The 24290-nt window shown below is 31.6% G+C and overlaps 1 protein-coding gene across 1 annotated transcript in view; it reads left to right on the top strand.

Moving 5' to 3' along the window:
• LOC127725474 (uncharacterized) overlaps positions 1-24290 on the top strand; it is a 74329-nt gene that overhangs the window by 34968 nt on the left and 15071 nt on the right. The window contains exons 5-19 of the mRNA XM_052232467.1: positions 5222-5500; positions 7705-7998; positions 9333-9569; positions 10168-10370; positions 11196-11382; positions 13206-13487; positions 14152-14451; positions 14998-15285; positions 15504-15656; positions 16737-16868; positions 17538-17704; positions 20672-20740; positions 21210-21273; positions 22685-22790; positions 23516-23623. Of these exons, the coding sequence (XP_052088427.1) occupies positions 5222-5500; positions 7705-7998; positions 9333-9569; positions 10168-10370; positions 11196-11382; positions 13206-13487; positions 14152-14451; positions 14998-15285; positions 15504-15656; positions 16737-16868; positions 17538-17704; positions 20672-20740; positions 21210-21273; positions 22685-22790; positions 23516-23623 (2869 nt within the window). The remainder of the gene's footprint in view (positions 1-5221; positions 5501-7704; positions 7999-9332; positions 9570-10167; positions 10371-11195; positions 11383-13205; positions 13488-14151; positions 14452-14997; positions 15286-15503; positions 15657-16736; positions 16869-17537; positions 17705-20671; positions 20741-21209; positions 21274-22684; positions 22791-23515; positions 23624-24290) is intronic.

The raw sequence follows: 24290 nt of genomic DNA, 5'->3' as shown, positions 1-24290 counted from the left end.
AATGTCAGGGATTTTCAATTTATTTTGTGCACTGCAAATACTGTAGATTCAATATTATTCTTAGAGTACAACTTCACGGATTTCTAGGGTATATAGATAAATATACGAATTCAAATATTCAACAAAGTTTACTTTCTCATAGATTTGTATACAAACTTTTGCAAAACTAAGAAATCAAATATCAACAAGAATGTTATTTTTCTTCAGTCCACGAAAATTGGTACCAGTGAATATAAATAAATCCATAGTAGAGTGCAAATATTGAGTTTTGATTAAGGGATTTCAGAATATATTTTTCATTATGTTATTCAACAAAAGTTAGAATCTCTCAAATATCAAGATTATTTGTGCATTATTCATACCAGTGTACATAACATTATAGGGGGTTTATACTATAATGTCTTAATTTTTGTCTTGTTTGTCCATGAATCGTGTAACACAACTTGATCCAAATCATTGAATATATTTCAAAATAATTTTACATAAATGTAATGCACCATACAATGACTTGTATATGAATATAATAATGAGTTAGTCGTCAGGAAGATAAAATGGATGGAGAGGGTAATCATTTGTGTGAGATTCACAATACCACTACTTTATCATTAGGTTTCTTTTATTTTTCTTATGTTTTTTTTTGTTTTTTTGGTTAATTTAAACTATTTTTAGTGTATCAAACCATTCATCAGATTAATCTAATGAGTTAGGTTTCTTATATATCAATAGCATCTCAAGATAAATGTATTACTCAGATATACAATAAATTTTAATCTTAGAAATTAAGGGAGTCTTATGAAACTCAAACACAACCTCTTCTGTAAATCAATTATTAGTATATATATTCAAAGCCTAACAATTACTTAATTGTGCACTGTCTTTTTTATAATAACATTGTTCTTTAGCTATCACCTCTCTGACACGGGGAACAGGAAATCAGCTACAACAGCTGTCAACACAAACATCAGGAGAGCCAATACCTAAAGCCATCACCACTACAACTCAGTTATATTTTAACACTGAAGATGGCACTCTGACTGGGGATTTTGAAACAAAAAATACAACTGAGTCTTTTAACATAAAGGAAAACGCATCATTTATTAATGTGACAAATGGTGGTGACTTACTGATAAATTCTGTTGTTAAAAGTAAAAGTGATTCATCTTCTTCTGATCTCTCTACTAATGTTTGGAATACCAGTTTATTTACAGTACATGAACAAAAATTGTCTTCTGTCAATGCAGAGTATAGCAGCGACATAATAGATAATTCTGTTAATAGTACTAAAAGTGACATTTCATTTTCTGATCTTTTGTCTCCCACCTCATCCTCTGAAACAGACATGCAAGGAAGCACATCTTCATCAATCATTCTATCAAAACAACATGTATCAACAACAACAACAATAGCAGAAGCAGAAATTCCATCTGCAGATTATTCTGTTTTGGAATCGGCAAGTGAGATAACAACTGACCAATTTAAAACATTTGTCACTGGTACAGATAGTCTAAAAACAGGATCATCATCTCGTAGAACCTTATTCAACACAACAATTGTAAAAAAAAGAGAAAAATCTTCTATGGTTTATTTGTCTTCTGGTGTGTCAGTAGGGACTCCTTTATATAAAAGCATTTCAAATAAGTCATCAGTAACAACAGCCTATGTGGATGCAGATCTTGTCACCTCTAATGCTGTGTCAACGGATAATGTAATGTCAGATAAACTCTCTTCAACATATGATATGAATTCTTACAAAGAAAAGAAAAACAGCAGTTTTACTTTAACTTTCAATACAACAATGAAAACTACTACTTTAAATTCTAGTGCTGCAACAGCCACAGAAGTAGGATCTTCTGGCAATAACAGTATTTCTACAGTTGACATAACATCAAATGATAAGAGAGGTACACATGATATTGAATCAGTCACTAGCTCAACTTCCCATGACAATACAGTTGTCCCTATTCACACTCTATCTACTAGCATGGATACAAAGGTAAATTATCCTACATTAAACTTTGTGACAGAAGCATCTTCAACATTTGAAAGAGTGTTAACTTCAATTATAACAGCCAGTGAAGAAGCTGAGTGGGAGACATCATCAACGATTGATTTTGCTCCTCCTACTGATAAGCCTCCCAAAACATTCACACAATCTCAAAGTTTAAGCAGTCAGTCACCTGTTTTTGTTACTTCTGTTATTGATAATTCATCTGCTATAGTTACATCATCACCAGAACCCAGCATAAAAACCTCAAGAAACTTGATTACTACAGAAAAAACAAAAACTAGTGAGATACTAAATAAATTGACATCTCAATACAATTTAGTATTAGTGGAACTGAGTACAGTTACTGAAGACAATACAAGTAAACAGTCATCTCAAGGTTTATCAGTAATAGAGGAACTGAGTACAGTTGCTGAAGACAATCCAAGCAAAGAGTCATCTCAAGTTTTATCAGTAATAGAGGAACTGAGTACAGTTACTGAAGACAATACAAGTAAAGAGTCATCTCAATGTTTATCAGTAATAGAGGAACTGAGTACAATTACTGAAGACAATCCAGGCAAAGAGTCATCTCAAGGTTTATCAGTAATAGAGAAACTGAGTACAGTTACTGAAGACAATACAAGTAAAGAGTCATCTCAAGGTTTATCAGTAATAAAGGAACTGAGTACAGTTACTGAAGACAATCCAAGCGAAGAGTCATCTCAAGGTTTATCAGTAATAGAGGAACTGAGTACAGTTACTGAAGACAATACAAGTAAAGAGTCATCTCAAGGTTTATCAGTAATAGAGGAACTGAGTACAGTTACTGAAGACAATACAAGTAAAGAGTCATCTCAAGGTTTATCAGTAATAGAGGAACTGAGTACAGTTACTGAAGACAATCTAAGCAAAGAGTCATCTCAAGGTTTATCAGTAATAGAGGAACGGAGTACAGTTACTGAAGACAATACAAGTAAAGAGTCATCTCAAGGTTTATCAGTAATAGATGAACTGAGTACAGTAACTGAAGACAATCCAAGCAAAGAGTCATCTCAAGGTTTATCAGTAATAGAGGAACTGAGTACAGTTACTGAAGACAATACAAGTAAAAAGTCATCTCAAGGTTTATCAGTAATAGAGGAACTGAGTACAGTTACTGAAGACAATCCAAACAAAGAGTCATCTCAAGGTTTATCAGTAATAGAGGAACTGAGTACAGTAACTGAAGACAATCCAAGTAAAAAGTCATCTCAAGGTTTTTCAAAATCAGAGGAAATGAGTATAGTTACTGAAGAAAAAGCAAGTAAAGAGTTATCTCAAGGTTTATCAGTTACAGAGGAACTGAGTACATTTACTGAGTACAATCCAAGTAAAGGGTCATCTCTAGGTTTATCAGTAGTATGGGAATTGAGTACAGTTACTGAAGAGACTCAAAGTAAAGAGTCATCTCATGGTTTATCAGTAATAGAGGAACTGAGTACAGTTACTGAAGACAATGCAAGTAAAGGGTCATCTCAGAGTTTATCAGTTACAGAAGAATTGAGTACAGTTACTGAAGAAAATACAAGTAAAGGGTTATCGCAAGGTTTATCAGTAGTAAGGGAACTGAGTACAGTCACTGAAGAGAGTTTAAGCATAGTGTCATCTAAAGGTCTACCAGTATCAGAAGAACTGAGTACAGTTACTGAATACAATCCAAGCAAAGAGTCATCTCTAGGTTTATCAGTTTCAAAGGATTTGAATACAGTTACTGGAGACATGTGGAGAGAGATTTCAAATCCTGACTTTTCAGTGTCAGATGAAAGTACAGTGTCACATGATATGGCTATTGAATTGACATCTCCCATTTTGTCATCAACTGTCAAAATTGAAGAATCAAGTATTATATCAGATGAGCCATCATCTCAAAGTGAAACTTATATTGAAAAAACAATTACTGAAGACATGTCAAGTGATTTGACAACCCCAGATTTGTCTTCATCAACTGTATGGGTAGATGCTGATGATATTTTGAGCAAAAATGTAACGGATCAAATGTCAAACATATTGACATCTCCAAACTCTATACCATCTAAAGAGATTAGTGAGGACGTATCAAAATATGAGTCATCAAGTTCCTCTGTAGTCAAGAATATAACACATGAAATGACAACTCAAAGTTTTATACAGCAAAACAGTGAATCCACAGTTACCTCTTATGGACCAAGTTCTTCAGACAGTAATATCTCAAGGACAATATTGACTGATGATGAGCTAGTAACAACATCAACAACCCAAACAAACACTACTTACAAATCTAAGGAGTTTGTAATGTCAACTGGTCAGTCAACAAAAGTTGATTCCCTTCAAAATACTACAGAGCAACCAATAACAACAGTTTCATCATCTATTGAAGCAACTTCTCAATTCTATGATACAACAACTTACAGTTTTTTAACTGGTACCAAAGGTACAGTACAGCAGATATCCATACCTCTCACATACCTTGGCAGTATAAATGAGTTACAGTATAGCAGATATCCCTACCTCTCATTTACCTTACCAGTAAAGATAAGTTACAGTATAACAGATCTCCCTACCCCTCATTTGCCTTGGCAGTATAGATGAGTTACAGTATAGCAGATCTCCCTACCTCTCATTTACCTTACCAGTAGAGAAATTTTACAGTATAGCAGATATTCCTACTGTAAATATGTATTGGCCGTAGAGATGAGTTATATTATAGCAGATCTTCCTACACTTAATACCTTACCAGTAGATATGAGTCACACCTTAGTAGATCTCTCTTCCCTAAATATACCTTAGCAGTAGACATGAGTCACAATATAGCAGCTATCCCTTCCCTCAATATACGTTAGAGGTTAACCTGAGTAAGAGTAGAACAGATCTTCCGTCCCTAGATATTCCTTAGCAATTCTTACTATAATTCCAAAATAAAAGCAATGATTTATAATGATAAATTATCAAAAATGCAAATTAAAAACACAAATTAGTCAACATTAATTCCACTGAAAAAATTAGACTAATGGAATGTTTATGGTTTATAAAACTAGTTCTTAGCATGAAGGAAATTTACTAGTATATTAATAAGAAATTTAATATTATTATTATTAAACACTTTTACTTTCAAGCCTATGAAATTCATAGTTTACATATTCTCACAAAGGAAATAGAGATGAATTGTTTCAAAATTAAAAAGGGAAAAGACGTAATTAGTATTGTTTCGTTTTGTAGGTTCATATTTCAACGTAACAATCACAGACAGAAACCCTAAAGCCATTAAGCTACAAGTAATTGTCTATTCAACAAAAGACGAAGAGTTCACAAAAGTGGAATTCACATTTAGAACAGAAGACCATTCAACAACAAGATCCTTTGATGTCAGTGGTCATAAGATCAATGAAACCTTTAGAATCAATAAGCTAGAGATAGGAATCTGTTACAAATTTCAGATTCATGTTATAACACAAAATGGCAGATCAATTGGTCCAAATGAACAAATGGCTTGTACAAGTAAGTTTTCCTTCATCTCATATGGTCCAAATACTACTAGTATATATTCACATCTCTTGTCATGCACCATCCATTCGTGTTCTTGTAAACTAGCATTGACAATTAAAGGACACTATAGGTGCATATGTGCTCTTCTTTTTTAAATAAATATTGACTTGTAAAAAAATTGTTTCCCTCCACACGAAATATCCTCCCCTACACCAATCTGGTATAAGGCTGGATATAGGTACATCCTGTCAATTTTTTCATGGACAATGTTCCCAGAAAGGATTAAGCACATTTTGGTTTGAAATTCCGTATTTTAGGGTTCAAATGATTAAAAAGGTTGCAAGTAACATTTAACATTAAATTTTAAAGGGGTGACTGATCTTTATTCAGCAGTAGTTTTGTACAAATAACTGTCATATCCTTATATGGTAACCTTTGTAATTTTTTTCATGCCACCAAGATGAAATAAGGAAGATAAACTCTGAACAAAATCAAAGCAAATTACACTTTCACAAAATGAGAGTAATGGAACATACTTTTACTGCTGTTCTTTACAAAGAAGTCTTTGTCATGATTTTTAATTTCATGAACTATTCACAATGACAGTTACTTGTATTCATTCAAATCTTGTTGTGTTTTGTGAATATGGTACTGGGATGGCCATATTTCTATATCCAAGTCAACCCTAAGAGGTAAATAGATAAATTTAGATAAAAAGAATAAATAAAAAAAGTGGTGGCATTTCATGTAGTTATGTACGTCCTGGATCAGAAATGTGAAATAAACCGTAATATGCATCGCATAATATTTTTTCCTGCCGTCTAAAAAAAACCTATAAATGTGAATTCAAGTGTACAAGTTTTTTTTATTTCATTGCTATTTGATTCAATGACATATGCATAGCGTCAAAGTATCCCTTTTGTGTAATTAATAATGAAAATAATAAAATTTTATTTAAACAAAAATCTGTAATCACAGTTTTCACAATTATTGTGCTTTTATTAATGAGCACTTTCACCATGGTTAGCAGATATTTTTCACAGATACCAAAGACAAAAAATTTTCTGCATAAAAAAATGATAAAGCATATGAATATGTCTAACAACTTCAACCAATACTACATGTATACAGCCATGATGCCAAAATAGATTGATGCTATATGCTGACTGGTTTTCTATCCTTTTTTTCAATTCATTATACTCAATTGCAATTATTTGTAAAACTTTGTAAAAGTAATTTAAAGAAGACAACAATAAAACTGCAGCTATTCATGCGTATCATGACATTTTTGGGGGGCATTTAGTTAAGAAGCAAGCTCATTTTTCATATTTTCTAGCAAAAAATGATAATCAATTTAGTTATGCAGCTCTTTGAAAGTGTACAAAAATAATTCTTAGACTACTATATTGCCAAAAAAACTATAATAACCTGCAAAGGAATGTAAACAAGTGTACTATAAAACGTTTTCCCATCTGCCTTGTTTTGATCATGAAATGATTGGCAGTCAAAAGATAGTTTAAAATTTGGTAACAAAAAACAACATTTTACATGCAAAATTACAAGTATTATGACTTGTCTATTGAAATCTCATTTATAGTTATCGTGGTAGACATTCTTTTTCTGTACTTGGAGTTTAGAAGAAATGACTTCATCCAAATGAAATAATAAAAGGGTCATTCTAATAGGTGACCAATTTTGGGTAAGATTTATTTTAGGGGACTGAGAGAGATAAATATGGAAAAGGTAATTAGTCAGTGACTCTTGCAAAATATAAGATCCTTATGGTAGTTCATCATCAGTACAAGATAATAAAAAAAAGAAGAGATTTGACACTATTTATAATAAAAAAAAATTGTATATTAAAAAGCTATATAATTTGTAACTCTTAAAAATGCTGAATTTCACAAAAAAACCTCATGGATCTGTAAAAATTTCTACTTGATTTAATCAAAAGTTTTAAATTTAAAATCTAAATTGTGGATAGTTTATTCTGAAAAGTTATTAGTTGATGCAGTAAACTGTCTGAACTTAAGAAACTGCCTTTTCAGCACTTCCACCCTTTGATTTCTCTAAGTTGCATTCAAATGATAGATAAAAGCAATTGTATAGGTCTAATATAAGTTACATATTTTTTTTTAATTCCTTGCAACACTTATTTTATTGCATTTATTTATTAGTTATGATTAAATGATGATATTATAATTGGAATTTTACAGCGCCAAAACGACCTGATTCATCCACAGATGTTGTGAAAACTACATCCACTTCAATATACCTGCTGATTAAACACCCTAGTGAAGGACATTTTGATAGTTTTAGACTTGATTACAAAAACAACACAAGACCGTTATCAATGAAAGTGAACAAGTCTTTGGATGTCACACAAACAGAGACAGAAATTTCAGGACTGGTACCAGAGAGTTGTTATAACATTAGTGTTTATACTGTTTCCTTCTCAGAAATTAGTAAATATCCTCGTACTTTTTCCAATGTTTGTACTCAGACACAGTGTAAGTATAAAAATATAAAGCAAATCAGAAAATGGATAGAGCCAATTTCCAATGAATTAAATTCACTGAAAGCAGTTTTCCAAAAGTCTCTCAATCTTTACAAAAAATTTATTGCATGCCAGCTCCATATGTTTTCTATGAGTTTACTAACACTATTATGGTGTATTTCTGTACATGACTAAATTAATTATAAATGTCTTAAGGATGGCTAAAACTTAACAATTTTGATGGATTTTTATAGTATTGTATTAAAATTGTCTTCAACAATTTTTTTAGCACTGAATAACAATTTGATATTATGAATAAATGTAAAATCATTGTAATATTTTTTACTAATACTTCTCAGTCTCTTTAATACTCAAATTTAAGAAGGTGTCTAATTTTGACCTTGTCAGTGAATCAGACGGGATATTTGGGGCAATATGTCTTTATTGCTTCTTCATAGTGTCAGTGAATCAGACAGGGGATATTGGGGACAATATATCTTTGCTTCTTCATAGTTTATGACATTATTCTTTTTAAGAATTGGTCACTTGTTTATTAAAAATGTTTAAATACATACTTATTTCATTATACATAAACATGCAACCTATCTAAATATTTGAGCTTTAATCAGTCATTGCTCATTAGCAGCATACAAAAACACAGTCAATTTAATTTTAGAGGCAATAAATGAACTAAGATTTAATGAGCTTTTCACTTTCTTCTGAATTAAATTTAATGAAAGTTTGCAATCGGACTTTGTTTTTAAAAATCTAACTTGAGTTAATTGTAGCGGGACACATTGTATAGACAATAGGACTTCTTGAGCTTATGAATTAAAATTTCGTAATAAATACTTTATATATCCTCTTTAAACATATTAGGATAATTATGTGTGCTTTAAATATTCACTTGTAAAATAATGCATTCACTGTTTCAAAATAAATTTGCATTCTGTAAACTTACCCCATAACTTTGTGATTGGTATAAAACTTCTTATAAACAAACAATTTTCAAGCAAAGGCATAATTCTAATTTTAATTAAGTATAAGAAAAAAGAAACTTTCCACAATTCTTGGTATTTAAATGGTAAATCCATGCATATTTAATATGAAATTTGCATTTATTCACACGCACACTATGATTAACTAATAAACTTACTTGACTTTTTCTTAAAACGTACTTCATTGTTTTATATTCTAGAACCATAAAATAACATCCATACATAAAGGTCCTTTTATTTTAAGTAGACAGAACCCTTTAATTACAGTTTATACTTTTTGAATGAAAATCAGTAAAAATATAAGACTACAATATAGTTCCCTACTAAACTTTTGTTTTGCTTATTTCAGTGGATCCCTATTACTACACAGTCATCTATGGTGAATCGTCGTTTACAATCTCCTGGGTCAACTTTAGTGATAAATACAATGTAAATGTTTCCTGTAACTCATGGACAAAGATGTTTTTTTTGAAAGCGCCTTTATTATCTGTAAATAAAACTGTTCCTGGAGACTGTTGTGTGTTGAATGTTAAAAATTGGAATGACACAGTATCTCGGCAGTACTTTGTTCATGTGAACGAAACATGTAAGTCCTATTGTATTTAACATGATGGAATTTTTGCCTTCATGATTTCTTACTGTAATAGTATTGTGCATTGGTGATATATTTATCTGAAACCAACCTATATTTATAACCATCGACATGTATCAAAGAACTCCTCTCAAACCCATAGTATGTTGAAACAAAGGGAAATTTATGATTACATTTATAAACCTCATTGAGACGCACAATAAAACTTGAAAAAGATATCAATTCAACATATGGAAAACTTTGTTAATTATGCTATATGTTTTGTCAACATTATCAACTCTGATTTTACTTTTTTGCTGTTAAAACTATTAGTGTTTTACTAGCAGTGTTAGCTTGAGTAAGCATATGTATCCTAGATCTGTTCACCTGTATATCAATTGGGAAACATCTGAACTTAATATATTGTACATAGTGAATCAAATTAAATAGCTTTTAGTGTGTGAATTTCAATACATGACATTACAGAAGACACAACAAAAAAACATATTTTCAATGATTAAAGACAAATATTTTAATTTTTTTTAATTACAAGCGTCTTTTTTCGTCGATATCAGCATGTTTTTATTAACTTTTTGTCATGGACTTCCCACAGTACCAGAGTACCCTGTAGTAATCAGTACTGTTACAGCAAAAACCCGTTTAAACCTGACATGGAGAGAGCCTATCAGAAGTAATGGTTGGATTTATGATTACACTGTACACCTGTTTGATAGGAGTAATGTTACTGCCATAGACAATTTCAACATTTCCTGTATACAACCTGAACCAAAATGCAGCGGGAATGATTCTGATTGGGTATTTAATTTTATTGGTATAAAAATAAGAAGATATGGTATGATTGCCAATGAAACAGCTCTCCACCAGAGACCAAATGATGTAGAAGTTAACAACCAGGTCACTGTAGAGCCTTCAACAATGAGCAAAACCCATACTGCATAGTAAGCTAAAAAAGGCCCTGAAATGACAGGTATATAAAACAATTCAAACTAGAAAACTAACAGCCTGAATTATTTACAAAAGAATAAATGAAAAATAAATATGCTATACAGCAACAAACTGAGTTACAGTCTTTTGACTTGGAACAGGCATATACAGAATGTGGAAGGGTTAAACATGTTTGCTGGCGCCCAATCCTCCCTCTAACCTGGGACAGTGGTGTTACAGTACAACATAAGAACGAACTATAAAAGTCAGTTGAAAAGGGCTTAACTCATCAGATCAATGATCAATTCAAAGCAGAAAAAAACAACCAAGACACAAAGTACAGATCTGAGAGTACTCTCATTTAATGAAAGCTAATTCAAAGCTCATAACAACTAATAAAATAATCTTGCACATGCATATTCTTTGTTTTGATTGAACTTGTATCTATTATCTTATATTTATTATTATTTGATTTGTTCCTTATACATGTACCCCTGTGTCCTTGTAAGTTTCCTTAGGTAAGTAAAATCCATGTGAAAAAATCTTAGATTCTCATCCAAATTTTTTTTTTTTTTTGACAAAAGTTATTTAATTGTAATTTTAGCTTCTTTGATCTATTCTGCTTAAAATGGTCAATGAACAAATTATGAGAAAATTAAAAAATACCACCAAATTAATCAAGTTACATTTTTGCAGAAGTATCAGTGCTCAAATTTTAGCCTGGTCAATAATAGAAATGCTAACGTCTACTACAATAACTCACAGTTCTATTTATCAATTGGAGGATTAAAACCATCGATGGTATATCACTACAGTATAACAGCTATGAATAAAGCTGGTTCCAACACTACAGACAGAGTACCAGTCATCACAAAGGCAGATAGTAAGATATTTTCATATTTAAAAAAAAAAACTAAAGAATATATTTTCAATGTTTGCATGCATAGTCAAATTAAAATGAATGTCATTTCAATGAAAACATTCTGGAATTTCTTTAAAACTGCCTTTACGTCTAATTTACAAGTTTATTCAAACAAAAATTAGACTTTAACTTTTACAAATATTTTAAAATTGCTCACCAGCTAAAAGGTACATCACATTACTGAATGAAGACTGTGACTGTCACATAGAAATTGATAGAACTTATATGACTAAATATACTTCAATAAGACAGTAAACAATTACACTGTAACAATAATACGAAAAAAAGAATTTAGAGATGCTGTAACTTAGTACTAACTTCATAAACAACATGTGACAGAGTTGTCAAGTCACAACTGGAGATTTGAAAATTTTCAGCTGGAGTTTGGGCCTCATAACTGGAGATTTTTTATCGACATGTTTATCCACGTTTTCAGTGTTCATTTTGATGATAAAGCTACATATTCCCCCTTTTTTATGATAACAGTGTTACTATCAATGGATTCTCTCTGTATTGTTACCATGTGAAATATTTGTCAACTATTTGTATGTGATTTTTTCCTTTACTCATCTTTGTCATCTATCTCAGTTCCATCATCCAATAAAGGTTTTTGGGTTCCAAAGTCTTAACTCACTTTTCTAGCTAATGTTGATTAAGCCAGATTCAGCATAAACACGCACTTACACATTGTTTAAGGTCAATTACAGAATTTATAAATTTCAATTTAAGCATTGAAAAGATGTATAGATCTCTCAAAATAATTTTCAAATATTATTTTCTTATTTGTCTTAAGACACTTAAAATCATTATATGATTCTTTGTTCAATTTGTTTTTCATTTATATTCTTTTATCGATTTACATTATCTTTAGGAGGGTAACTTAAAATATGATAAAACGAGGGAAGTAACCCAAAATTTCTTTTAAGTGTTTTCAAATACACAAAGCTTTTATTACAAAACGGCAGTATGCCAGAGGTAAAAATCGTTTATTGATAGTATGTTTGACACCCAAGCTGTCAAGTGAAGCCATATAAATATACAAGTTCTTTGATTTACAGGTAAAAATTACCTCCATCAGTGACACAAAACCCTATTTAATGTTGACATCGATGGAAATAAAAATAGAGACTGACAAATTTTTTTGGGTTGCACTTGTGAAAAAAACGGAAGACTTGAATTATTAACGGGAGGGACGGAATAGGGCATAGAAGTCGGGAGATTTTGATTCCCGCTGGAAGAATCACATGTTGTTTTTACCGTCAAATCATCAAATCACCATTTTGAGTTGCTGGAATCCACAAATGTTCATTTAATACAATAAAAACGAAAAAATAAACATAACCTACCTTAAAAATACTGTGACAATTAATTTTATGTGACAATGAAATTTTATTCAAATCTGAATGGTATAAGTAAGGAAACAACCTTTTGTTGGAGCGTTTTTGTTTGAATGACATAATGTTTTGCTGCGAAGTTAATTTACAAAATCATTCATGAAGATTGGTTGAATGTAAATTTATCTTAAATTTTTACATTTTTATAAGTTCTAATGTACTTTTTTTTTGTGGTGCATTAGAATATGAATAATAGTATTGTAGTTGAAGAGTTGCCACCGGCAATTGGGATTTGACGGTAGCAAATATCAGCTTTACTGGCTTTTGGGACCATCACCATTGACGGTGACAACTCTTCAACTATAGTACTTTTATTCCTTAATTTTATGTCCTATAAGACTAATATCTTGTTAATTACTTCATTTTGAATCAAAATTTTTTTTTTTTCAGAACCAGAGTCTCCCGCTTCATTGGATGTCACAGTACTGAATGTGACCACCATGAATATCACATGGTCACCACCTAATGTAACTAACGGTGTAATAACAAGATACAGTGTTAGTTATTGTAGTAATGGCACTAGTGGGTGTAAATATACTGTTGTAGATGGCATGACTTCAGTAATATTAACAGAGTTAGATTGTTGGAAAGAGTACCATGTGTGTGTGTCAGCTCAAACATTGGCTGGATTTGGACCTAAAAAGTGTGGAGTAAATAACACAAATGTTTATGGTAAAAAAAAATTGTTATAAATTATCAGATTCTGTGTAATTATATTGACTTATAGTGGTACAAAGAACAGGTAAATAATATAGCAAATTATCATTGCAGACATAATGGGGAAAGTTTTATTGTATAGCTTGCCATGGCAAGCTGATATTTGAGCTGATGAAGTCAGTTTCAAAAAATAAAATGCCATTATTCTTTTTATAAGCAATTTGTCTTAACAATATGTTTTTTTTGGTTGAGAATATGAAATAAAATTAATTTGTTAGTAAAACTTCTTTTACGCGTACATTGTGATGTTGTGCAGTTGTATGATTGAAGTCGTGTGCCTTTCATTGATAAATTGATGTGGATGGACATGAATGTGCGATGTTGCTGCACTGAAGTGGGACATCCTTGGCTTATATTGTCGAGTGTCAAGTCATGTCTAAACAAATATTAGGCAGTAGGATCAGAGGGAAAATTTACAAATTACTGATAAACCAGTTTATTCTTCATTTGTTTTTATTTGTCATTAACTGAATCATGTATTATTTTACTTTTAACACAATTTAAAAAGTCTTTTTTTTTTCATTTTCATTTTTGCCGATTTGTTTTATGGAGAATCTATTAATAACATTATATTTATATCAGTTTTTGTGGAAATATTTTATTGTCTTTGACATTTCAGAACCCCAGGCACAGATAAGTAAAATAACTGCTAGCAACACAACCATTAGACTTGAGTTTCAAGTGCCATGTGACAATGTTGAAGCACCAATCAGCTACAATATACCCTACACATCTTTGGATCATTCTTGTACAGTGAACCAGACAAATGTTACTGAATGGTGGGAATGTTTTCCATTGCATCCATGTGAGATTTCTGGACTGTTTTCCTACTGGGATTATTTTATCAAAGTACAGGAATCAGTAGAAGACAATGTTGGTGTTTGGAGCAAAGAGCACAAAGTCACTACACTTCATTCTGGTCAGTTCTGCTTTACCTACTGATTAACAATTAATGATATTGTATAATGCAGTTGATAATCAATGTCCTTTTATACTGGTAAAACCTCACTTCAGAAATTGGTGATTGACAGTTATATTTCTGACTATGTACAGGAACATTGTGAATTAAAGCAGTTGGTTGAATCAGGTTTTATACTTTATAGCCGTACATTGAAGTATTCTAATTGCCAGAGATTGAGGTTTACAACTCAAAATGGTCAATTGGACTTTTACAATTTTCCTTTTTTTTTTTGTCATAACACAACATTTAGATTTCAAATGTGATCAATTTAAGCTTATGAAGTATTCTTTATATGTACCATTAAATGTTACTTCAGGCCAAGTCCAGGACTACATTCCTTAATATAGTACAGTTCAGCAACAGTTTGGTCAATATGCACTAAGTTTTTAGTGTTGGCCATTTGTGTCGAAGCTACTTATAGATTGTTGCTGTTGTAATTTTAATAAAATTTTGTTATAATATATTTTCATATTCATTTCTCATTCTAAAATTTTCTTTTTTCAGTTCCTGAAGAAGTTCAAAATGTAAGAGTGGGGAATATTGAATCAGACAGTTTGACAGTATGCTGGGAACAGCCATGTTTTCTCAACAGTGATACAGTATTTTATAATGTGACATTAGATGAAGATACTCCATATGTTAACATATATAGATCTGGAGCAATACCACTGACAGAATGTGAGAAAATCGCTGATTTGTTACCATATACAAATTACACTCTATCTGTCACTGCGAGTAATCAGTACGGGAACAGTGACCCTGTTATTATCATGAAACAAACTGATATAGCAGGTAAATACTTTATATTACACATATAGGCATACAATTTTCTGTCAGTATTCAACTAGCCTTATTTGTCACTTACTTCCCAAGGAATATTCTTAATTTAAAGTTTCGTTTAAATGCACTATACATATCTAACTCTCCTAACTTTTTTGTTATACTTTAGTATTAGAGCTAAGGTTTTATTTCAATTTAATATTTTGTTTTATTTTTTCTGAATTTTTCAGTGCCAAATCAACCCAATTTTGGTCGTGTTTTAGAACAAACTACAATGCTGACAGTAGAATGGAAACCACCATATCCCTACCCTGGTCCTACAAACTACACAGTCAAAGTCAGGGATAGAGAAAAAAGTGAAACCAAAGATTGCCAAACATCGGGTAAATGTTTTCATATGTGTAAACAACAATATAATCATTCATTTTATTTAACAATAATTTCTAGATGAACGTTTTATATTACTAGTGTGAAAAAGATTTGAACTTTTGGCAAAGTGTTATGACCACTTATGGATTGTTATTTAAAACTAACCTTTAATGTTTTTTTTAATTTTAATGTTCCATTGCCTGATTAAAGGTTAAGTGACAGGTATCAATCAAGGATCTTTCTCAATGATATCCCCCCCCCCCCCCCCCCCCCAGATAACTCAGATGAGTAAACACACTTTATATCTTCCATCCAAAACAAAAAGTTTTCTAGATGATAAAAGTAAAACTAATTTTATCAACTTCCCATTTACTAAATATGAGAAATTTTGAAACTTGATGGTGTTTAAAACATTTATGAAATTGAATACTTTCCTTGTATATTTCAGTGTATAACCAGAAGAGATATTCTGTATATTTCAGTGTATAACCAGAAGAGATATTCTGTATATTTCAGTGTATAACCAGACAAGATATTCTGTATATTGTAGTGTATAACCAGACAAGATATTCTGTATATTGTAGTGTATAACCAGACAAGATATTCTGTATATTGTAGTGTATAACCAGACAAGATGTTCTGTATATTTCAGTGTATAACCAGACAAGATATTCTGTATATTGTAGTGTATAACCAGACAAGATATTCTGTATATTGTAGTGTATAACCAGACAAGATGTTCTGTATATTTCAGTGTATAACCAGACAAGATATTCTGTATATTGTAGTGTATAACCAGACAAGATATTCTGTATATTGTAGTGTATAACCAGACAAGATGTTCTGTATATTTCAGTGTATAACCAGACAAGATATTCTGTATATTGTAGTGTATAACCAGACAAGATATTCTGTATATTGTAGTGTATAACCAGACAAGATGTTCTGTATATTTCAGTGTATAACCAGACAAGATATTCTGTATATTGTAGTGTATAACCAGACAAGATATTCTGTATATTGTAGTGTATAACCAGACAAGATGTTCTGTATATTTCAGTGTATAACCAGACAAGATATTCTGTATATTTCAGTATATCACCAGACAAGGTGTTCTGTGTATGGTTTAGAGGAGTACTGGCAATATGAAGTTACTATAATAGCTCATACTGATAGAGGAAATAAACAATATAAACATCCACATTATATTCGGACTAAACAGTCAGGTACCAATCATAATCATTTTACTTAATGTTAATGAAGTAGATATCCGGAGTATTTCACATTAGGATAACTGTTGATTATTGTGTTTCAATCTTTCTAAAAATATATAAGATGATTTGTTAGATGTATTGATTGATTGTTGGTTGCTTAACATCCAGTGGCAAATATTTCATACATGTTCAGGACAATGTTTTTTAGCAGATGACACTAAGGTACATATCATAAAGGGAAATAAATATATTCTACACATATGAAATTTATAATGCATTTTTAATTGAATTTGATAGATCATAAATATAGAAAAAAAAATTTGCATGAGGATTGAAGCTTAATAAAAGATAAATATTCACCAGTTGTTTCAGTTAGTCGATCCCTAACTTAAGTATATACAATCTCCGCTGATAATAAATTTGTTACAAAAAAAAAATGAAGGAGATATGAAATGGGCAGTATTCTTTGTATTTAAATACTCTTATAGAGACAACATTTGTGATCCGCTTCACAAAGGATATATATATGTATTGAATTAGAATTCCTTGAATAGTGCATTAGATAGAGCAAATGCTCTTAACAAATTCATCCAACTTATTTTACAAATATATTTGAACAAGAATCTCCTTCAATTATGTCTCTTGCATTTTGTGTTTCATTATCATACAAACTAATTATAGCACCAGGTCCAGTAACTCGTCTCAGAGTAAACCATGAAAAAGATCCAGAAAAACCACGCCAGGTCTTCATTACATTTGGCCCTCCTGTATACAGGGAGAGAAATGGTGTAATAAAGGCTTACTATGTCAGATGTCATGACACAAGAACATACAGAGATATACAAGTGGTAAGTACAAAGAAGGTTTACTATGTCAGATGTCATGACGCAAGAACATACAGAGATATACAAGTGGTAAGTACAAAGAAGGTTTACTATGTCAGATGTCATGAAACAAGAACAAACAGAGATATACAAGTGGTAAGTACAAAGAAGGTCTACTATGTCAGATGTCATGAAACAAGAACATACAGAGATATACATGTGGTAAGTACAAAGAAGGTCTACTATGTCAGATGTCATGACACAAGAACATACAGAGATATACAAGTGGTAAGTACAAAGAAGGTCTACTATGTCAGATGTCATGAAACAAGAACATACAGAGATATACAAGTGGTAAGTACAAAGAAGGTCTACTATGTCAGATGTCATGAAACAAGAACATACAGAGATATACATGTGGTAAGTACAAAGAAGGTCTACTATGTCAGATGTCATGACACAAGAACATACAGAGATATACAAGTGGTAAGTACAAAGAAGGTCTACTATGTCAGATGTCATGACACAAGAACATACAGGGATATACAAGTGGTAAGTACAAAGAAGGCTTACTATGTCAGATGTCATGAAACAAGAACATACAGAGATATACAAGTGGTAAGTACAAAGAAGGTTTACTATGTCAGATGTCATGAAACAAGAACATACAGAGATATACAAGTGGTAAGTACAAAGAAGGTCTACTATGTCAGATGTCATGAAACAAGAACATACAGAGATATACATGTGGTAAGTACAAAGAAGGTCTACTATGTCAGATGTCATGACACAAGAACATACAGAGATATACAAGTGGTAAGTACAAAGAAGGTCTACTATGTCAGATGTCATGAAACAAGAACATACAGAGATATACATGTAGTAAGTACAAAGAAGGTCTGCTATGTCAGATGTCATGACACAAGAACATACAGAGATATACAAGTGGTAAGTACAAAGAAGGTCTGCTATGTCAGATGTCATGACACACGAACATACAGAGATATACATGTGGTAAGTACAAAGAAGGTCTGCTATGTCAGATGTCATGACACAAGAACATACAGAGATATACAAGTGGTAAGTACAAAGAAGGTTTACTATGTCAGATGTCATGACACAAGAACATACAGAGATATACATGTGGTAAGTACAAAGAAGGTCTGCTATGTCAGATGTCATGACACACGAACATACAGAGATATACAAGTGGTAAGTACAAAGAAGGTCTACTATGTCAGATGTCATGACACAAGAACATACAGAGATATACAAGTGGTAAGTACAAAGAAGGCTTACTATGTCAGATGTCATGACACAAGAACATACAGAGATATACAAGTGGTAAGTACAAAGAAGGTTTACTATGTCAGATGTCATGACACAAGAACATACAGAGATATACAAGTGGTAAGTACAAAGAAGGTTTACTATGTCAGATGTCATGACACAAGAACATACAGAGATATACATGTGGTAAGTACAAAGAAGGTCTGCTATGTCAGATGTCATGACACACGAACATACAGAGATATACAAGTGGTAAGTACAAAGAAGGTCTACTATGTCAGATGTCATGACACAAGAACATACAGAGATATACAAGTGGTAAGTACAAAGAAGGCTTACTATGTCAGATGTCATGACACAAGAACATACAGAGATATACAAGTGGTAAGTACAAAGAAGGTTTACTATGTCAGATGTCATGACACAAGAACATACAGAGATATACAAGTGGTAAGTACAAAGAAGGTTTACTATGTCAGATGTCATGAAACAAGAACATACAGAGGTATACATGTGGTAAGTACAAAGATGGTCTACTATGTCAGATGTCATGACACAAGAACATACAGAGATATACATGTGGTAAGTACAAAGATGGTCTACTATGTCAGATGTCATGACACAAGAACATACAAGGATATACATGTGGTAAGTACAAAGAAGGTTTACTATGTCAGATGTCATGAAACAAGAACATACAGAGGTATACATGTGGTAAGTACAAAGATGGTCTACTATGTCAGATGTCATGACACAAGAACATACAGAGATATACATGTGGTAAGTACAAAGATGGTCTACTATGTCAGATGTCATGACACAAGAACATACAGAGGTATACATGTGGTAAGTACAAAGATGGTCTACTATGTCAGATGTCATGAAACAAGAACATACAAGGATATACATGTGGTAAGTACAAAGAAGGTTTACTATGTCAGATGTCATGACACAAGAACATACAGAGGTATACATGTGGTAAGTACAAAGATGGTCTACTATGTCAGATGTCATGACACAAGAACATACAGAGATATACATGTGGTAAGTACAAAGAAAGTCTACTATATCAGATGTCATGACACAAGAGCATACAGAGATATAAATGTGTTAAGTACAAAGAATGTCTTCATTGTCAGATGTCATGACACAATAACATACAGTTATAGAATTGTGGTAATGACAAAGATGGTCTACTATGTCAGATATCATGATACAAGAACATACAGAGATATAATTGTGGTAAGTACAAAGATGGTCTACTATGTCAGATGTCATGACACAATAACATACAGAGAAAGAAATGTGGTAAGTACAAAGAAGGTCTACTATGTCAGATGACATGACACAAGAACATACAGAGATATACATATGGTAAGTTTGATATGCCTTTTATTTCAGTTGTCATGACACAAAATCATACAGAAATATAAAAATTTCAAATTTAAAATTTTTTTTTAAACAATGATAGATAAAATTGGTCACAGAGGACTTGTAAAAATTTCATATATTGACTACTTTAGATTTCTTTATTTTTGTGGGTACCAATTTTAGTGGATAAAGGAAAAAAATGTATTTTCTACTTCATATTGAAGGCCAGCTCTCTGTTACATTAGGATGTAGAACAGCAATAATAGTTCTTTAGAAAAATCAAATATCATTTGAAATTATTACAGAAATTAACAATGCTATTATTTTTAGGTCAAACTGAATAAAAATCTAAATGAACTGAAGATTATTGTTCCAGACCAAGTTCTTCTTAATATTAGTGTAGGTATAAATTATGTGATTTAAAATATAGGCCAAGTCAACATTTCAAAAAAGGAGGATGATAAAGTGGTAAAGGAGTTTTTTTGTTTGTTTTTTTTTTTTAAGTTTTCATAATTGATTCTGCTGATGGTGAAAGACTGTTTTCTCTTGATAATTAAAAAATAATTTGGTGAAAAAAGAGTTATTTGAGATGGTCAAAAGTGAAAAGGACAAAAACTTGGCTTTTATAAGAAATTTGTTTAAAGAACTCTATGGGTGGTTTTACGGTTAAAGAAGGGTTGCTATATTGTGGTTGAAAATATGCAAGAAATGTTTAAATTTGCCATCTCAGATCAATTCCAAATGTTTGAAGTATTAATTAGGTTCTTCCCTATAACACTGCTTACAATGTGAGATAACAAAAATTTTACATAAATTGATACTGTTGTAGGTTAATAAGATTAATGGAGGTTTGTTTTGCTCTTTTAAGGTTTTTGCAGAAACTGTTGAGAATGGAACAGAAGTTTACCAAACAGTTATTGTACCAGCAGGAGGTATGTGTCATCTTTTCTTTCATGCAAATTTTACAAATGTTTTATCAGCAGCAGTTATTACATGAAGTAAAATTTGAAAGCAATAAAAATTTGAACTAAATAATGAATTTTTACTCATTAGAAGAATTTAAAAACAGCATTATTTTTTTTGTCCCTAAAGGAAATAGTAGTTGTCAGATCATTGATAGTCTTGGTAACATTCAGTCACAACTGTTATAGACTCCAGTAATTTATAGGGTTGACAAATTGCATGAAAAGTTGTCTTTGAAGACAGACTTTGTTGACCTCTAATTGTCTTTGAAGACAGACTTTGTTGACCTCTAATTGTCTTTGAAGACAGACTTTGTGGACCTCTAATTGTCTTTGAAGACAGACTTTGTGGACCTCTGATTGTCTTTGAAGACAGACTTTGTTGACCTCTAATTGTCTTTGAAGACAGACTTTGTTGACCTCTAATTGTCTTTGAAGACAGACTTTGTTGACCTCTAATTGTCTTTGAAGACAGACTTTGTGGACCTCTAATTGTCATTGAAGACAGACTTTGTGGACCTCTAATTGTCATTGAAGACAGACTTTGTGGACCTCTAATTGTCTTTGAAGACAGACTTTGTTGACCTCTAATTGTCTTTGAAGACAGACTTTGTGGACCTCTAATTGTCATTGAAGACAGACTTTGTGGACCTCTAATTGTCTTTGAAGACAGACTTTGTGGACCTCTAATTGTCTTTGAAGACATACTTTGTTGACCTCTAATTGTCTTTGAAGACAGACTTTGTTGACCTCTAATTGTCTTTGAAGACAGACTTTGTTGACCTCTAATTGTCATTTTTGTCATTTGGTAGCTGTCTCATTGATGTTTACCACTCATATCCTTTTATTCATATAGTTCCCACAAAATATAAATAGTCAGTTGTGAAGTATATAGAAAAAAGCAGATACTAACAGAAAATATATTTATAATAGAATAGAGAATGGAAACGAGGAATGTGTCAAAGAGACAACAACCCGATCAAAGAGCAGAAAACACCCCAAGGCCACCAATTGGTCCTCAAAGCAGCGAGAACATTCCGCACCTGGAGGAGAGCTTCAGCTGGCCACTAAACAATAATTTATGCTAGTTCAGCAAAATGAACGCCACACTTAACTCAGAAACATACAAATGAACCAAAATTTTTAAAAATGCAGAAGACTAACAAAGGCTAGAGCTTGGGACACAAGCAAAAATGCGACTGGGTTAAACATGTTTTGTGAGATCTCAAACCTCCCCCTATGCATCTAGCCAATGTGGAATAAACAAACATACATCAAAATGCACAGTAAAACTGAGTTTAATAATAATAAAAGAAGTCAGAGTCTGATGAGAACACCTATGTTATACTTTTCACATTTAAGTCTGTTGTCTGTTTTCTAGCTAAAGATTTTCCTACGACAGAAGCCCTTGCTGGTGTGTCATTAGCTTTCATTGTGTTTATTATAGCAGCCATTGTTGTTGTTATACTTTACAGAAGACATATGGTGTAAGTATTAAATACATTACCGTTTCATTGGATAACATGGTATGTTTTATGGGATGACACATTATATGGGACTTATATTTTTTATTATATAAATATGAGGATTTTTAAAAGGGCCTTCTCTTTTTTCAACCTTTACTCTTCTGCAGTGACAAAACACTGGAACTGTCTCTGAATGGCAAACATGTTTTATTTTGTGAACATCAGTTTCTTTAGGAGTGGAACTTAACTGCTTTGTAAAAATACTACCTTTTCAAAAAATGGGTGAAAAGTGTTGTTGCAATTACCATTCCAGAATTATGAACCTTGCCATCTAATAATGGTAAAATTTGGTTCTTGCTGATGACAATAGCTTGTAATGAGTTATGATACTAAAATGCTGAAATTTTAAAACCATGAAGTGAAGTTCAAATAAACTAAGAAAGACCATGCATGTATAGAAATCATATGGCTTTGGACACCCATTACAGTTCGCTAATGATCATCATTTAAGTTATACTACAACAAGATAATGTTATCCTCATCCGGCTACTCACACTTTTTTATATTACAATACAGACTTTATTCATTGCTTTTCTATTGTTAATGGGGCATCTGTTGACCTTACAATCTTTTGTTAAAAATGCATCTAATCTTTTTTACTTTTTACAAGAAGTTTAATTTTACTTTAAATTTTTCATGATCAAGAGTTGTAAAGAACACCTGTAATGTTATATGTTTCCCTTCAGCTGCTTCAAACCTCAATTTGAATTAAAAGAAAAAGAATTAGTACAATTGAAAGTTGTAAAACAGAATAAAAAGATCTCTGTTGATCATGAGGATACAAGAAAAAGCAGGTAAAATATATATGGTCTTAAACATTAAATACAATTGTAGCACTTATGATAAATATCAGAGTAAGTCCTAAGTTGAGTGTAAAAGTTGCCTAGTGGAGTTTAGGATAGACAAAAATACACATTAATGAAGTCAAAAATACACATAAATATACATATTCATGAAGACCAGCATACACAAATATATATATTCATGAAGACAAGCATACACACAAATATACATATTCATGAAGACAAGCATACACACAAATATACATATTCATGAAGACCAATGAAAAATGCCAAGCATTCTATATTTGTTTTAAGGTGTAACTAGTGCATGTCATGAATTCATACACCATACCCTTTCTTTTCCATCATGAAGACAAGAATGAATATACACACAATTCATCAGAGTAAATAACAAACTAAAAACTGAATCAATTTTTTACAAGTTATTTACTTTTTACTATCATAATTGAATTAAAAGTTAGGCTTTGCAACCTTTAATGCTTAATTGTAGATAATGTTATTATATTAGTACAAAAAATACACACAATTTATGGTAGAAATAAAACCTTACAACATTCACAGTTTAAAGAGATATAAGAAGATGTGGTATGAGTGCCAATGAGACAACTCTCCATCCAAGTCAAAATTTATAAAAGTAAACCATTATAGGTCAAAGTAC

Source organism: Mytilus californianus, unplaced genomic scaffold, assembly GCF_021869535.1.
Source record: "Mytilus californianus isolate M0D057914Y unplaced genomic scaffold, xbMytCali1.0.p SCAF_15, whole genome shotgun sequence".
NCBI classification, from domain to species: Eukaryota; Metazoa; Mollusca; class Bivalvia; order Mytilida; family Mytilidae; genus Mytilus; species Mytilus californianus.
This window is presented reverse-complemented; position numbering and strand designations above follow the sequence as displayed.